Source organism: Chenopodium quinoa, unplaced genomic scaffold, assembly GCF_001683475.1.
Source record: "Chenopodium quinoa cultivar QQ74 unplaced genomic scaffold, ASM168347v1, whole genome shotgun sequence".
Taxonomy (NCBI): domain Eukaryota; kingdom Viridiplantae; phylum Streptophyta; class Magnoliopsida; order Caryophyllales; family Amaranthaceae; genus Chenopodium; species Chenopodium quinoa.
In genome coordinates this window covers 1,331,993-1,349,023 of record NW_018742244.1, presented here as the reverse complement: position 1 = coordinate 1,349,023, position 17,031 = coordinate 1,331,993, and the positions used below count along the sequence as shown (strand labels likewise).

Sequence of the window (17,031 nt, the reverse complement as noted above, 5' to 3'; positions counted from 1 at the left end):
TAGAAAAATGAGACACTATTTTGGGATACTTCATACCTGGTACGTTGTTAGATTTTTTTCCTTTTATTAATGATTCTTGTATGGTTGATATTAATATATTAGTCACTCAAAATATTATTTCAATTCGGGTTACAATCAGATCATGTAACATACTAACATCGATAGCAAATGGGATTTTAGGTAGAGAAATTAGGATCTTTGTTATGGGTTATGAGTATTATGAGTCAGCTGAGGTAAGTGTACTTGTAAGTTGTAACATGGCATGAATTGAACATAAAATGGACTACTCGTACAATATTTTGGTAGTGAAGAAAGAAGATAACACTAGATGCAACAAATAGAGATGATTCCAAAATGAGGTGTGTTGTCAAATCACATGGAAAAACACACCCCATTAATTTAACCCATTACCTGTTGTAGAATTTACTCATTTAGATAGGTATCCACGCAAATTCTGGACACCTGTCAGACAATTATTGGGCATGCCAGAATTTACCCATTATAAAGTAAGGACACGTGTCGGTATTGCATAGGGGTAATACACAACTGTTTAAACCAAACAATCAGTGGTGGTTTGAAGGCAGGAAAAAGTGTGATGAAATATGGTCACTTTTTGACTAAAATCCAAACCAAAAACATTGTTTAGAAAAAAGGAGGATATAAGCCAAAAAGATGAAAAAAGGATGCATAAATGTTAGCCCAAATTTTATATGAAAGTGCTGTGAAATTATGGGCTTTGCTTTGGTGTATGATTTTACAGGTGAGAGAGAATGAGAGATCACATGGGGTGGGGGTGTAGGGGCCAAATTCAATGATTCATTTTTAGAGGAGAGAGAAAATGTAATGAAAATTGGAAGGAAAATGTTCATATGAATCTTGGGATTTTACAAGTACAAATTTTCTGATGATTTTCTGTCACAAGAACAAATTTTAGTACATGATTTGTATGTTTGTTTAGACTAATACTAATCCAACAAAGTACTATATATTTTGGTTATTAATACGAAGTATGATATAATTACTTATATGTCGAGTTAATTATTGATTTGAGTTATTAATGATAAGACGTGTAGTATGATTATCCAATACTAATGTTTGATTTACAAGTGATAAGCTTACAACTAACCTAAACTATTGAAGTGTGCATGGTATTCACCATTCAAGTATATTTTCCTTAACCGTACGTAGATTGTAGACAATAGAAAGGATATACTCTTAAGGTAAGATGAAAACATCAAAGTAGCTCAAATTAGAAAATCTCAAACCTACTTAACTTGTACCTTTCTATAGTAAATTTCGAATCAATTACTTTTCAAGTGGAATTCATTCTTGTTACTCCACTCAATATCAACAATACTAGGTAAATTTACCAACACTTATACTAAGGTTAATATCAAGATAACAACCCTAAAAGCTAAACAAAGAAAAAAATTGTTCACCAACCCTAAAAGTATACAACTCATGTCAACAAAAGGATCAATCTAGTGACTTCCCCTTATTAATCCTTGTCATCAATATCATAAGATACCATATCAATGTATCATGCTTTAAGAATAAATAAAAGGTGGAAAATTGCAAATTCCAACTTGCAAAACACCAACTTTTGTTCATAACAAGAAAAGAAAGGACCAATGTCAAGATTGAAACTTGAAAGAAGCAGGGACAATTTATATTATGGACCACAAAATAAAAACTTGGGCCTTCTTTTCATGCTCCATTTCTTTCTTTTTAATTTTTTTTAAAAAAATTTTCCTTTTTATTTTTTGATAAAAATCAAAAATAGAGTTGAGTGGTTCAAAATCAGTTAGGTCTTATCTCTAGAGAGTTCTGACAATTATAACAGAGCTAGAGTGTCCTTTACCTTACCCCTTTTTTTTATTTTACCTTTTTTAATTTTCTTGCCCTAATAGAAAATTTTACAGTTAGATAATGACGTAGATCACGTGCAAAGCATGAGTCATATAGGTGGGACCCATATACATAGGGTGCTGTTTAAAATTTTTACCCCATTTTCCTGTAATTTTTACAGCTGGTGCAGTGGTCAGCAGCACAAAGAGCAAGGTCAATAGGCTAAATAGTGAATACTGAAAGTGAATAGCATAAGCAATTAGCATAGCCCAATTGTGAAATTTTCGTAGGGTACATAATAAGGCCTCGAGAAGAACCAAATTGTATAGGGAGTGACTCAATAAAGTTACCTCCATACAATATCTCTTTTGAGCATTTATTCCTCATATACGGAGTAATAAAGATAAAGAGACATCGTATTAAGGGACGGAGAACATACTAGATTATGGTGAAAAGTGATTGAAGTCATGCTAATTAATTATGTGTTAGATTATACGGAGTATCTTTGTTTTTGTAATTGAAGTATTGACACGATTGATTAAAGAGGTAATTTGTGTCTATATTGGATAGTTTGAAAATTATGGATGTGATGTATCTTTATCCATGTATTTTACATTAATATCCACATTGTTGTTTACTTCAAATCATCAGAAATTTAGATGTCATTTATTATAATTAGTAAGCTTAACTTTGAGTACTCATATTTTACATGAACTTTTCATCTAAATTTTTTTCTTTTTACATGAACTAAGAACTTAAAAATGAATTTATTTACATTGAAAAGGGGAGATAAACCTATTGTACAAAGAAATTTTGAAATGTATATTAAACAAAATGTGATATATTTTAACTCTATTAACATCGAGAGATATATAATCTATCATTTGATCCTGTGCCTAATATAGTAGGAGGATGTACAAGTGTTAAGAGTATGTAATTAGAGACATGTTTAAATTTAGATACTTTCTAGATTCTCTTATATTTAATAAATAAATAAATTATCATTATTATTAAATGGAATAATCTTCACAACGGCACTTGCTCAATGAAGACACAAATTGTCCCAACAAAGGCTATAGACCTATAGTTAGACTGCTAACAAATCATGATAGGATTTTTAAGGAAATTTCATAGGGTAGCCTTATCCCTCAAGCATCACCGCAACTCATCAATCACCTCAAAATTTAAGACCTAATAATGCAACACTCCTTTAATAATTACCATTGTTCCAAGCATGGGCCAAGTGTGGTACAAATGTCATGAGTCATGACACAACACTCGGACTCCCCCTAGGATTAGTATTTAATGGCCATAGGACATCTAATGGTCACTCAAATCATCCAAGAAACTAACATTATACGGAGTAGTCTACAAACTCGTCAAGACTCCCCTTTACTCTCAATCGCCATCAAAAAAATCGTGAGGGTTAAGGTTTAATTAGCCACTAAAATCATCCAAGTAGATCTCTTACACTCCCCTTTACTCTCAATCGTCGTCAAAAAAATCGTGAGGGTTAAGGTTTAATTAGGGTCTTCCTTACCATTTTTTAAGAAAAAAAATCATCCAAGAACAAAAATAATTAATACTTGTAGTCTACAATAAACACCATATTTGCATAATCTAATCTTGTAAAAGGATGAGGATCATAAAAAGGATCTTGATGAAAGACAATGGCAAATGAATTTATAACCAGCTAACTAAAATTTGCAGGGCTCATTTCTTGTGTATAGTAGAATGCCCTCGCTATTGTTACAGAAGGCATACAGCATATGCATAGCCAAATTGGTAGTCTTAGACTCTTAGCCAACTCAAGTTATAATACAATACATCATTGTGCATTGAGGTTCCTGTGAAATGTTAATTATGTACCTCAGAATTGTGGTGATGACAACCTTGAGGGAAAACAGGGTATACTCGATCAGGATATAACAGAACTGAATAATACTTAGACATGCATTCCCATTCTTGCATACAAACACTATTTGTACAACAAAAAAATCCAAAATTACAGAACAAGCTGGTCCATCATGAAGATTCTTCTTGATGAGGCTCTTCCACAGAGAAGGCCGTTACCTTGTCCACAATCAACTTGTCAAATATACGGGGCTACTGGAAGTAAAAACCTGCTGACAAGCCATAGTATGTCACCAGAAGCATCAGACAAAAGAGATTTTTTCCCATGGCCACAAGTTTTTGAAAAATTGACAACATAAGCTAATGTGTAATAAGGGAAGTATTGGAAAATTGGGTCATTACATCCTTCAAACAACAATCAAGAAAGTAAATCATACAATGATATCACAAAACTCAAATCACAATAATACAGTATATTACTTTACTCGAGAAGAGTGATACCTAGATGATCAAGTCAACTTTACAATTTTGTTTCTAAATTCAAAAGGCTGTTCAATATTTAAATGAACCACAAGCTATTTGCATGAGTACATGGCATTAGAAAAAAAAAAAAAGATTTGTGGCCAACTGATGTCCGTTGGACAAGTTTTCCGTAGAGAAAGCCAGTTTTAGATCATACAATATGCTCTGATTTACTAAGGTCTTTAAGAGCTAGAAAGATTATTTGCTATTACTGTCCTTCCAAAATAATGTCACGTTTATAATTCAGTTCAGAGGAAAAAGGCAGAAAGTTATTCACATTACATCGCAGCAGAAAACATGGAAATAGTTGTATGAAATCACTACTCTGTAACCTTAATCCTTATTGCCCAACCAATCTCAATTCCCCCTACCTTATCCTCTATTCTCCCCAGCCATATGTTTTCAATACCTTTGAAGATCAAAACTGTTAAATAAAATTTGTACTCCAAGAGAACGGTATTTTTTTGGACAAAATCTGTGTCATGACATTTCAGCAGTAACAGTGTACAGTATCGACAGTTGATTTCAGATAATAATTTAGAACTGGCTTTCTTTAAATTCTCTCGCCCTCTCTCTTTACCCCTTATAATGATGTTAGAGATGTGTGAGCCTGTGGAGTGTGGGCTCATGGATAATTTTGCATTCATCTGGACAATTCTCAGGGAAAGGAAGATAATTTAACATTCAAATGATGGAAAATACAATAGGAAGAAAGGATGATTGTTCAAAAATGCACAGAACTAATAAAACGTAAAGTTGAGATGAATAAACAGCGCAGAAAAGAATATTGTTCAAGCATTAATTGGTACTTAACCTCAGTCGGGCAATGCAGTTCCCCTTTCCAGATTGTTCTTGATCTCCAGTGTATATTTCCCAAATGCCCGTTCAATTTTCTTGTTGAAATGCTCATTACGGTCATTGATAGAGTCAATATCCTTCTCTTCACGGAACTTCCTCCTCCTGCTAAATGATTGACGTTTCTCATCTCTATCCTTAAGCTCCTTGACCATTCTATCAATTTTAGCTTCAGATGTCTTTGGATCCTGTATAACCAATATGAGAAGAATATATTATAATAAAGAACCAATACTTTCTTTAATCATTGATGAACACCATAATTGCAACACTGCTATAAGCCTATAAATACCTTCCCATATTGAAGGCTGGATGCCTCACGATAAAACTCAGGGTCCTGTTCTTTCAACTTGTTGTATTCTTCAAGGTCAACTGCTATATTTTTGGTGCGCTTCTTGTATGCATTGTACAATGACTTTTGATTAAAAACTGCATCAGCAAGTCATGTGTAAGAGCACTTACATGTAAATGTCAAATAGGTTCCTATCACCAACATTTTATTATCCAAGCACTCTATAAAGGAGTCAGTGCACCTGGACTATCCTCAAAATCTTAAGTTAAAAATTAAAATAATATAATTAATAAAGCAAACTTTGATGTTCTTCACTTATTTGAACAAGTAAATTTGAATGGAGCAAGTTATGGTCTAAATGTTAACCGAACTTCACTCATTTAAGGTATATATTAACCCTCAATTGCACAAGTTGACATAAGCAACATGCACAAGAAGCATACCACACTGAAAAGCATACTCAAGCATCAATTTTGTTTAAACAAACCCACGAAGGCAGTTATTTACGAAGTACTGTATCTACCTATCACTAGGTAATGAATTTTCATCCTTTCAAAATCTCTAGCAATACAAGTACTTCAGCTTAATAATTGAGATTAAGCAGGAAATGTACAACAGCCGTAGAGATAAGAAAAGACAAGGTGAAACAAACAAAGATCACACAATAAACACTATTCCTTTATAGAAAAGTAAAATGCTCCAATAGCCATCACATTTTAAGGAATTTAATACTCTGTGATTGGCACAAAACTTACCATCCCAACCAGTTGGAGCTGGATCTTTCTCCCATTTCTTATATTTCAACTCTGCTGCATCCTGAGTATCCAACATGTATGCCTTTGTCATATCCAAACCATTAGCTTCCAGAAGTCTGCCAACTTTTTTCTTCCTTTCTTCAAGCCATTTCTCTTTGGACACTCCCCTAGACTCAGTAGGAGCTTCCATTCTTTTCTTCTCTGCCACCATAGCTGTTTGATTGGCTTTTTTGGCTTCATTCTGCAAGAAAAAATAAAGTTGCAGGAAATGAAAAGTGCAACAGGCCACATAAAATGTAGTACTCATAATTTCGATAATCATATAAATATGATCATCATATGAAGAAATTTTAGGCATTTAAGGTTCCAAAATACTCACCATCTTAAGCCTTAATTCAAATAACTTCTTCTGTCTCCCTGTAAGTTTAGACAAGTCAACTTCTTCCATAGTAGCTTCTTCAGGATGGTCATCAGCATCTTTATGTGTTTCTACTTCATTGTATGATAATTCAATTTCATCAGGAGCAGCTGCATCAAGCTTGGCTTGGCTCCCACTAGCTCCTGTAGCCTCTAAGAACACACAGTGGCATAGAGCCAGAAACATCAGCTATCATCGCAGAATGAAAAGATGCAATCACCACCCACTTTCTTCAAAAGGATTGATTGCCACAATAATAATATGATTTCCAAAGTACCTATAACTAATACTATGGTTGCCACAAGAGGTAGACCATACAGGATGGTAATTAATTTAGGGTGCAAGCCATGCAACATAAAAGAGGCGCATGAATAATTTTAAAAGCAATATAACTATGTCAGCATTCAGTATGTGGCAAAATACCCAGTAAGTTCAGATGTAAAAAGAAACCAATTCAAAAGTCTGTTTACCTTGGATTGAGGATACAAATATTTTAATAACTTTCAGCCACTATATCTAAATGTCAGGCACCATATTAATATGATTGAACATAAGGCTTAAACTGGGATCTGTGTGGTTGATCACTAGCAGTTAGTAACATATTGGCTCACAAAATGACGCAATTGATAAAGTTACTGGATAACCATCGCCCTTAACTGTTATTTGCAGTTTCGTTTATAAATAGTTCCAAGTGTTTGGGATTCTTGTAAAAGTTCCTGCCCAGAAATCTGATAATTAACCGAGAAGAGCTCTAGGGAGTGCTAAAGTTTCAATGTTTTAGTGGTATGCTCATTGAAGTGCTTATAGAGAGCTATAGATTGTGGATTTTGCACCCTTGATATGTCCGCATGGGTAGACCAGAACAGAAATCTTCCAAGTGCCCACCAGCACACTAAAGCAACTTCCCACTCCAGTTTATAATCTTATATTTACGTAAAGCTGGGAAATCATTACATCCACACAGTAAAACACAGGAAATAGTTTCCAAAGCTTCTATAGTACCTGTGCAATCTGCCATTAGATTGCAATACACTATTCAAGAAGAAACTCCAAGAAAACTCTCTCGTGATTTTGTGACAACCATTGATAATCAAACACATCTAAAAATGCTTAACATGAGTGAAATGTGAATTAAGGAAGACAATAGACTAACTCCAAGAAAACTCTTTTCATTTGGTATACGTTTCTCACCCCAAATCCTCTAAATGAGGATCCCCGCATTCTAATGCTTTAGTTATTCAGCTTTAATGTTCGTTTCCAAGATTAATTCAATGTGCTTTTCACAAGATAGTAGCTTTATTTTAACTTTTTTATTAAAATAAAATGATCTCTCATCTGTACCTATCCTCCTCTATATCAAGGGAAAAATCACAATAGTTGAACGTTAAATTAAGATATCTCACACGAAGAAAGGAAACATTTTCTCAAGGCATTGCATCCCCACAAGCAACTTTTTCAAATTTCTTCAATTGTTCACCCTGGTATTCTTTTCAAAGGTGTATTATTTACAAGATAAAAGCTTTAATTAAGTTAATAGAACCAAGATTCTTCAAGTAATCCAACGCTTGTTTGGTACCCTAACACATAGTTAAATGACACTGCGAAGCTACGAATCACATACATCTAATTTCAAACAAATGCTCTCATAAGTTCAAGGTGATGCACCACCATAAGCATCTATGTGATCTATGTTCACTCCACTCTCCACCTTCTTACGATAACAAAACAACATAATATATGATGCTTATATTAAAAAATTGGCAATAAATTCATATCAATTCGGCAATAAGATGCTTCTATATACAATAATCATTCCATTAATTCAAACCAAGCAATAACCTATAGCATAAATTAGATGAAAAGCACAAATTAATAAGCAAATAAAAGAAACAATACCTTTGTTGGTTTCGGCGAAACGAGCTTTGGATTCGGCAATCTTTATGAAGCAATACTCAACGCATTCATGGTAAGGGTTTGACGCATTTCTGCAATCTGGATGAACACCTCTTTCCCGATCCATTATTTTTTATTTTTTGCAACCTAAAATGCAAAAATCCCAATAATTTAGGGTTTATTCACTTGAATGGTAGTAAAAAGCAACCAAATTTAATAATTGATCACAGAAAAATAAAATTGAAGTGAGAATTTGCATATTAATAGGACAAAGGGAATAACGAATTTTACCAGATTTATTATTGAATTGCAGAAGAGCTAAGTTTTTTGTGATCGGCAAATCAAGAGAATCAAAGGAACCCTAATCAATCGTTCTGGAAATTGGAGCTGAGCAAACAGAGGAAAAGGGAAGAAAACGAGCCCTAGAATTTTGATTACTGCCGAGTCGAGGTCGAATAGTGGCTAACGGAAGCGTGGTCGAGTAAGATGAATTTCTTTCGGATTATTTTTGGGGTTACTAAATGCCACAATAGAATTACTTTATATAGCGGTATTAAACGACGCATTTGCCTTACTTGTTTTTTTGGCAAATTTGTTATTTGTTTAAGCCCATAAATTTACTAATTTTCGTTGTAAAAAAAAAATTTACTAATTTTTTTAATCAATAAATTTTACTAATTAAATTAAGTGTATTTTGTTATTTTTAATAATTATTAAAAGTTAATTAGTATAAATTAAACGATTTGTTTAAAAAAAATTAAATGGTACCCGGTCGCATGCTACATGCGACTACACCACGGTGTAGTCGCATGCTACATGCGACTACACCACGGTGTAGTCGCATGCTACATGCGACTACACCGCGAGCATGCGACCGGGTACAACGGCAATTAAAAAAAAAAGTCCGACATATACTAGACTCGACGGCGTCGAAGGTTTGTCGTCCCCACCAAGTGTCTCCGATATGAACGCAGACAATCGTCGAATCATTTTATTGGACGGAAAGTACAATGTTAGTGGTCAACCGTTGTGGGATCGGTCAAGTTTGTTGTTAAGTGGAGTCGTGGTGGTGGACAGTCAAGGTGGGTGGTGGTATGGGTGGTAGAGCTGATAGTCAATGTGGAGCTAAGGCTTGAGTATATTGGTCAAGGTAGGACAAAGTTAGTAGTTAGTAATGGTTGGATTGTAATGTTATTTTCAAAATAATAGGGGGCATAAAAGTCTTTTAATACTATAGCTTGAGTAATTTCATTGTGGCAAATATCAATTCACTTATTTTTAACTGGTCCCGTTTGAAGTCGGGTTGTGTCTTGTTGTACTCGTGTTTGTGTTTGACAAAGAGCTTATTAATGTTCTGGTTTCAACCAATACTAATTCTATACAATTCTATCTTATGGTAAGTTTAGAAGTCTAGAACTATAAAACATGGTATTCTTTGCTATGTGTACAGCTAAGTCAAAAAATTATTTTACTGGTTTAAGATGTTTCGTACCCAAACTCAACAACAAGCCTTTTAGCCAGGCCACTTTAGTTCATAGGTGACTAGGACCACATATCTATTGCCTAGACAATTCAGTAGAACATGACCATCTATAATCTATAAATGGTTGTTGTATATGTTTATTGAAATTTAAAGCATGCATCGCGTGCATATAGATATAGAGAACAACTAAGCATAAACATATATAAGAGTATAAGACTTTAAGCAAAAAAATAAGAATATTTTTATAAATTGTATTTTTTTTGTTTCATAATGATATTACGATCCAAGAAGAGACTATGTTTGAATACAAGGGAATGCCATATTTATAGTTTTACATATATACTATGTATATATATCAATTACCATTACCTTCTTTAAATAAACAAGTCTAAGTGCTCATTAAGATTTAAATTCTTAGTGTAGATGATCAAATGTACAACTCGTACTAAATTTAATACGGATACTTCATTAACTTAATCAATCATGGATTTAGTTACTTAGGTCATTAAGCACCCCTTAAACACCACCTAGTATAACCATGTACGACACACTAACTTTTGCTTAAGAATGGTCACTTAATTTATAAAAATGTCAAGATAACATAATATGAAACTGTCTCGAAAATGTACTTACATTCAAAAAGAATATAACAACAAACCTTTTATATGCATCCCTCTTTGCTTAATATGATGCAATTAAGTAGTTGAGTTATTTTGGAAAAAAATTAACAACAAATGAATGATAAACTTAGGTAGTTACGCCATATTAGCTCATGCAAATTGTACTCCCATCATTACAGCATTATTTATAAATCCTTCTTTAAATTATTATTAAATCACATATAATAAAATTTCATCCCAATTTATTTACAACAAATTTAAGTCCTACAATTCCCTCCAACCTCCTTTCAACTTATAAATACATGTTGCTTCCTAGTTTCACGCCTGTACTACACTTCACCTACCAAGTTAACAGAAACAACTTTCATTGCTAATCCCTACCTATATATACTCTCTTGTAATTATAATGATGAAATTTCTTCATTTCTTATGTTATCTTCCCATCATATAATTAATTTCCTAGAGATGGATGATGCTGGATGATCTAAGGTGAGATTACTCGAGTCGTATGTCGAAAACTCTTACAAACATTGTTATCAACTTAAGAGTAGTAAGCTTATTGCATGGATTTTTGCTTCCATATAATTTGCTTTCTACTTTGTTCTTGGTTTGCTCTGCTTCTATATGTCATACTTGGTTTTGTCGTCGAAGAACGTAGTTATCTAAGGAGAAAAAGAGGGAAATACTCTTTTTTGCCAGGTATATTTCTAAAACTATTTTCTCTAATTATTTCCTTACAAATTTGCATCAATTTTATTTTGTGAAGGTGATCTAGCTAGTTATATTATGAAGTCATCATGCTAAGCTAGGAATCAAAAGTCATCATGTTATATTATTCCTAGCAATAGTTTGGTATTAATGACATAAACATATTATGCAGGACACAAGCAATCAAAAGACCCTTAATTACTTAGATTAATTTGTATTCAGAATTTTAATAAAATTGCGTTAGCTACTAATCTGATCAGATACTCTAAGAGCATTGGTATATTGTGTTACACGTCAAAAAATTGTGTACAAAACCTTAGAAATTTCAGGCAGTTTCTGATTGAATTATCGGCTTGAGTCAAATTTCAGTTTTCTCTTTTTATGCAGATTATAATTCATTAACAGCTAATATAATTCGTTGCAACTGTTTAGAAAGCTAATAATCTGTTTAAAATGATGAAGAGAAAATGAGCATTGTGTCAAGCCCTATGGATAGTTTAAGGCAACTGGTGAACTCGAAGACTTGGGACTACTGCGTCCTCTGGAAATTAAGTGAAGATCAAAGGTACTTATTTATTTCGAAACATAATTAAATACTTCTTGTATATGGTTGTTACAACTTTGATCAGTGTATCTTATATTTTTTCAGGTTCCTAGAGTTTATGGACAGCTGTTGTGCTGGAAGCGAGGGCATCATGGAAAATAATGGCAATACTGTTGGTGAAGAGCTTCTGTTTCCTTGCAGAGATATGACATTTCAGCACATGAGAACAAGAAGTTGCGAATTACTTGCTCAATTGCCCTCTTCTCATCCCTTGGACGGGTACCTCTTTAAGCTATCCTTCAAATGCAAACTATTTTTGTGTGTTTATGTGATTGTACTAATTCATCATCTAATAACTTGACTTGTAATACAGGATGAATATGGAAATCCTTATATCAAATCAGCCCAAGTGGCTAAACTTCTCAAATGTCTCTGATATAAACGTAAATGAAGTAAGTCGTGCTTTATTTTGTTATACATCCACTTGTATGAGCCTTTATGCACCTAGGAATACTAAGAACGGCACCCCAATCTGGTGCCCCTCTCCACATATGCCTATTGCATTCGTCGATGCAGAAGCACCACCAAGACTAAAATTGTACTGTGCTTTACTTGATTTAAACAGGTATCGATTGGTACAAAACTTCTAATCCCAATTCCTGGTGGACTGGCTGAACTATTTGCTGCTAAACAAGTACTAGTAACTAAGTATCCCCTTCTTTTTTTACTTCATTGAACAACAATGTTATGTTTTGTTTCAATTTTAGCATTTAGTATAAGGTCCGATCTCTAAATCAATTTTTATGGGATTTATAGATCAATGAAGATCAGAATGTCATAGACTATGTTATGACTCAATGCACCACCTTGATGGACCAAGCAGCAATAAGCAGCTCGAGCAATGCCGGTCCCAGCTTCACGATGAACATCAACATGATCAACGAGCTCCAATCGAATCCAACGTTATCTGATCAAAACAATGCTATCAGCATGAACAATGAATCACAGTCTTCAATGAATTTCTTGCAGCAATTTAACTATGTTTCCGAGACTAACAAGATGTCTAGGAATAATTTTTTCGACGAAGCAAATGACTCATTTCAAGCTGAGAATCATCACCAATTAAACTCCTTCAAGTCCTTGTCAGAGAATGGATTTGAAGACCTTATGAACAATGCTAACAGTATGCATAATATGCATGTTTTGGACCATTCAGCAAATGATCATCAGCATTTAGATGAGAAGGGAAGTCTACCTAAGCATGAGATAGGCCGTGCTAACTCTGTATCGGATAGTGATCCACTTGAGGACGATGATGATGATCCAAAGTATCATCGACGAAAGCCCACAAAAGGCCCTCAATCTAAGAACCTCATGGCTGAGAGAAAGCGAAGGAAGAAGCTTAATGAGAGGCTTTACCATCTTCGCTCTCTAGTCCCTAATATTTCCAAGGTAAAAGTCTATGTTCAATTGTACTATGTTTACATATAATATAATGTTGGAGATGTTAGTAGGAGAGTAATGTGGTTAGTGGATGATCTGTTTTCTTGCCTTTTAACTTGATCCTTGTAGTTGGATAGAGCTTCGATACTTGGGGATGCAATCAAGTATGTACAAGAGCTGCAGAAGGAAGAAAAAGACCTTCAAAACGAGCTTGCGAGGAATTCAGATGATGAAGATCACAACAACAATGACATGAACATTGATCATGCACAACAACATCATCACCAACTTCATCCAATGAACTTCTCACCAGAAGTTCAAAATGCACAAGGGACAAGATTCGGGCCAGATTTTGATCACGAAAAGCCTAGAAATGGGTTTCACATGGGAGGAGCATCTGAAAGTGTCAATAGAAGCAGCCATGATTTTGAAACTGCTAGTGACAAAGCACAACAAATGGAGGTAGTCATAACATAAAACTTTGGCGCTAATATCTTGGAGTTAATGTATATACCTTGAATATAATTCTGTTGAAAATCGCAGGTGCAAGTGGAAGTTGCTCAGCTTGAAGGGAATGATTTCTTTGTGAAGGTGTTTGGTGAGCAAAAGAGAGGTGGGTTTGTGAGACTAATGGAGGCTTTACACTGTCTTGGGTTGGAGATAATCAATGTGAATATGACCAGTTGCATCAGTCTTGTCTCTTATGTATTCATTGTTAAGGTAATTACATTTACATCTTCGCATTTGTATTATTCATACATATTTTTCTTTTAAGAGTTCGGCTAATTGTCTAACAGTTAGGCAACTAATAGAGGGCAAAATGTTGATAGTGACTTTACTTGACTTAAGCCTACCCATATGTTCCTCATTAAGGGTATTTAGGACATTATGACCCTTGTCAAATTACCTAACTAGCCAGGCACTTAATTAAAGTTTCTAATACTCTTTTTTGTTCCCTGCATATCTTTTGGCAAATTCATGATAGAAGAGGGACAGTGAAAGTGTACAAGCAGAGTACCTGAGGGATTCTCTGCTGGAGGCAACGCGTAACCAAGCTGGATTTTGGTCTGAGATGGCTAAGGCATCATCAGAGAATGGAAGTGGCATCGATCATCGACATCAGAATCAGATGTACGGGCTACAACACCACATTCACAACCACCATATAGGACCTTTCCACAACCACTTCCATCACCTCAGTAACTAAGATACAAGGGTGCTTTTTCAGAGGCAAAATTAATAAAGCTTAAGTAGTTTTATATTCTCTTTTTTCCTTCTTTTTATGTAATACTCCAAACATAAAGTCCTAATTGTAGCGTCTCTTCTGTTTTTTAACTCGTGAATAAAGATGTAAAACAACATCTAGGGCTTAACATCATCAGTACTTGCCCTGCCTTTATTTGTTGATTCTCTTTATTATTTGGTGTAATCAGGAAGTTTATATAAGCTATGTGTACGTTTTTTTCGTCGGGTTTTCGTAGCAAAATCGACTAGGGGATGAGTATATGACACCAGAATGGCTGAAAATAACTGACCTTAGCTTCATAGATCAAGAGGCATAAAGCAAAAACACATCATTAGAAAATTTCCTGCTACTTTCATAACAAGTTGAAGACATAATCTGATTACATGATTAAGCTAAACTTACCAAGGCCAATATTATATAGACATATTTGGCTTGTAGGATAATACAACATTGCCTCAGATAAATCATTGCCTTATAATCTATACTAGTTATTGAAAATTTTACTTATTATAATCCCATAAAATAGTCATAATTTGGAATTAATCTCTTTAGTGAAAACAAGCAGAAGACTAAGTCATTAGCTAGGTGTAATTCTCATGGTCAAATAGCAGCTGAATAAAGTAAATCAAGTTGAAAGAACAGTTCAGCATTAGCCAAAATAAATAAAAAATAACTAAGTCAATCTCTTAAAATTTAAGCAAAAAGTCAAGCATCATTACAAGATTTTCTTCAAGAAAAAATCCACCAAATTCAATCTACACATTGTTGTTCTTCATCCTTTATCTATTACAAAAAAAAAAAAAAAATCATACAAATTAAATCAAAATTTTATCATACAATAAAGATTAACATGGACATAATTCCAACAAGAAGAAGGTAAAACCCTGCATTAATGTTACTCCTAGAAGAAGAGTCCCCTGTTTGGTTAACAGAAGTTGTGACAGGTGCTGATACATTTATCCCAAATCTCATCCCAAGTCGACAATGCGAGTCCACCGTGCATATAAACCAATACGACTTGGCCTCATTGAGCTCGATATGATCATCACCGGTCTCATATTTAGCATTCACTCCACTGCTATTATCACAGGATTGATATGCTGCCCTTGTTACATCTAGTACATTATGTGATCCCTTTGTGTAACTAAACACTGCACAACACAGCCAATAGTCGCACATTAATATTACTATTTTTGGATGTCCGAAAAACAGTTCAGTTTAATAAGAATTCAGCACAGCCAGAAAACCATCTTTAGCGGTTGACTTTATTGATTATAGATGAATTGGATTAGCAAAAACAAGAATTATTAGAAAACTAATGATTAAAATGATCAAATTATAAAATGAAAAAAGGAAATTTAAATCATACCAAGAACATCACCAACAGTGAAATTGAGTTTGTCTGCCCATGAAGCATAGCCAAAACCATCAGTCCAACGGTTCTCACCACCTACTGTGATAACTTCAGATTTGGAAATAGTGAAGAACAAACAAGAAATGAATAATAAAAGTTTCATTAGATTCAAAAAGTAGTTGAAAGATTTGGGTTTTTTAGTTATACCCATATCTTGTTTTATTTGGGTTTTTATTGATGGATCGGATGCTTTAAATGAAGAATAATGAATGGGTAGTTGGAAGGAAAAATATGATATCTACTTGTATAATATAATATGGCAAGACAATTAACTGTCTGTTTGATAGTTGTTAATTTGTTATAAAAAGTAATGATGTAAGCATAAACTCTGTATTTTTTTAGTCCTTTGTATTAGTTTATGAATAAAAAATTTGTATATAAGCATTAAAAATGAAAAACCTTTTTTTTTTTTTTTTTGTCAAATTATGAACTTTATTTACAAAATAATCTTCTGTACATAAATTTGTTATAATGGCTTTTATTTTTATTAATATATTTATTTTATTACAGCCTATCAAACAAGCTAGATCATTGTTCATTGAAGATTTCCCCCAACAATTCTCATATTCACAACCCTTGAAGTTAGTTGAATTTTTAAAAGAATATAAGTTGGCTGTAGTTTTTTTGTTCTCCAATGAATTCTTAATATTGAAGGTATTTTATTAAAAACAACAGTAATCATGCTTTAGACATATTAATTAGACTTGCTCAATCATGCACCAGTGTTAAACAAGATACATATGAAGTATATAAATACTACGGTACTACCTACCCATCAAAAAAAAAAAAAAAAAAAAAAAAAAAACTATGTGATCAAGTCAAGTCATCAAATAAGGGAGGGGGAATTAGTCATTCAATAAACAAGATGGGGGAAAAAAAAGTTTTTCTTATAGAACAACATGAATAAGCTGAACTTAATTTAAAGATTAGCAACTCTAGATTCAACAAGAGAAGGGATCATCAATGTCATTTATATTGCTCGTTGCTCCTTTATTCACCATATTTAGTTTATGTTGCATCATCATTCACCATATAGTTCATATTATTCACCAACTTATATATAACCATAGAAGACACCTTGTACATTCACTTCATTTTTAGAAAATTGTTAAAGAGTTTTTTTAGTTTTGGTCTAA

The 17,031-nt window shown here is 33.6% G+C and overlaps 3 protein-coding genes across 5 annotated transcripts; 1 reads left to right on the top strand and 2 right to left on the bottom strand.

Annotated features, from left to right (window-relative positions):
- Nucleotides 1-3,509: 3,509 nt before the first annotated feature.
- LOC110739159 (pre-mRNA-splicing factor syf2-like) lies at nucleotides 3,510-8,948 on the bottom strand. 2 transcript variants are annotated; one of them, XM_021919630.1, is made up of 7 exons: nucleotides 8,729-8,948; nucleotides 8,441-8,584; nucleotides 6,506-6,696; nucleotides 6,127-6,367; nucleotides 5,372-5,508; nucleotides 5,039-5,267; nucleotides 3,510-3,974 (listed from the first exon to the last, which is right to left on the bottom strand). In XM_021919630.1, exons 2-6 carry the CDS (start codon nucleotides 8,562-8,564, stop codon nucleotides 5,040-5,042), a joined length of 921 nt encoding a protein of 306 aa, XP_021775322.1. In that variant the 5' UTR covers nucleotides 8,565-8,584; nucleotides 8,729-8,948; the 3' UTR covers nucleotides 3,510-3,974; nucleotide 5,039. The 2 variants fall into 2 exon arrangements, with proteins under 2 accessions (XP_021775322.1, XP_021775318.1); XM_021919626.1 differs by having other exon boundaries at nucleotides 3,510-3,971.
- A 1,779-nt stretch (nucleotides 8,949-10,727) lies between these two features.
- On the top strand, nucleotides 10,728-14,612 carry LOC110737756 (transcription factor ABORTED MICROSPORES-like). 2 transcript variants are annotated; one of them, XM_021918112.1, is made up of 9 exons: nucleotides 10,728-11,239; nucleotides 11,711-11,813; nucleotides 11,898-12,071; nucleotides 12,166-12,244; nucleotides 12,418-12,486; nucleotides 12,609-13,244; nucleotides 13,365-13,697; nucleotides 13,779-13,955; nucleotides 14,224-14,612. In XM_021918112.1, exons 1-9 carry the CDS (start codon nucleotides 11,104-11,106, stop codon nucleotides 14,440-14,442), a joined length of 1,926 nt encoding a protein of 641 aa, XP_021773804.1. In that variant the 5' UTR covers nucleotides 10,728-11,103; the 3' UTR covers nucleotides 14,443-14,612. The 2 variants fall into 2 exon arrangements, with proteins under 2 accessions (XP_021773804.1, XP_021773797.1); XM_021918105.1 differs by having other exon boundaries at nucleotides 14,221-14,612.
- Nucleotides 14,613-15,142: 530 nt separating this feature from the next.
- Nucleotides 15,143-16,934, bottom strand: LOC110737748 (mavicyanin-like). Its single transcript, XM_021918092.1, has 2 exons — nucleotides 15,851-16,934; nucleotides 15,143-15,632 (listed from the first exon to the last, which is right to left on the bottom strand). The coding sequence occupies exons 1-2, from the start codon at nucleotides 16,044-16,046 to the stop codon at nucleotides 15,313-15,315; spliced, it is 516 nt and encodes a 171-aa protein (XP_021773784.1). The 5' UTR covers nucleotides 16,047-16,934; the 3' UTR covers nucleotides 15,143-15,312.
- Nucleotides 16,935-17,031: the final 97 nt, after the last annotated feature.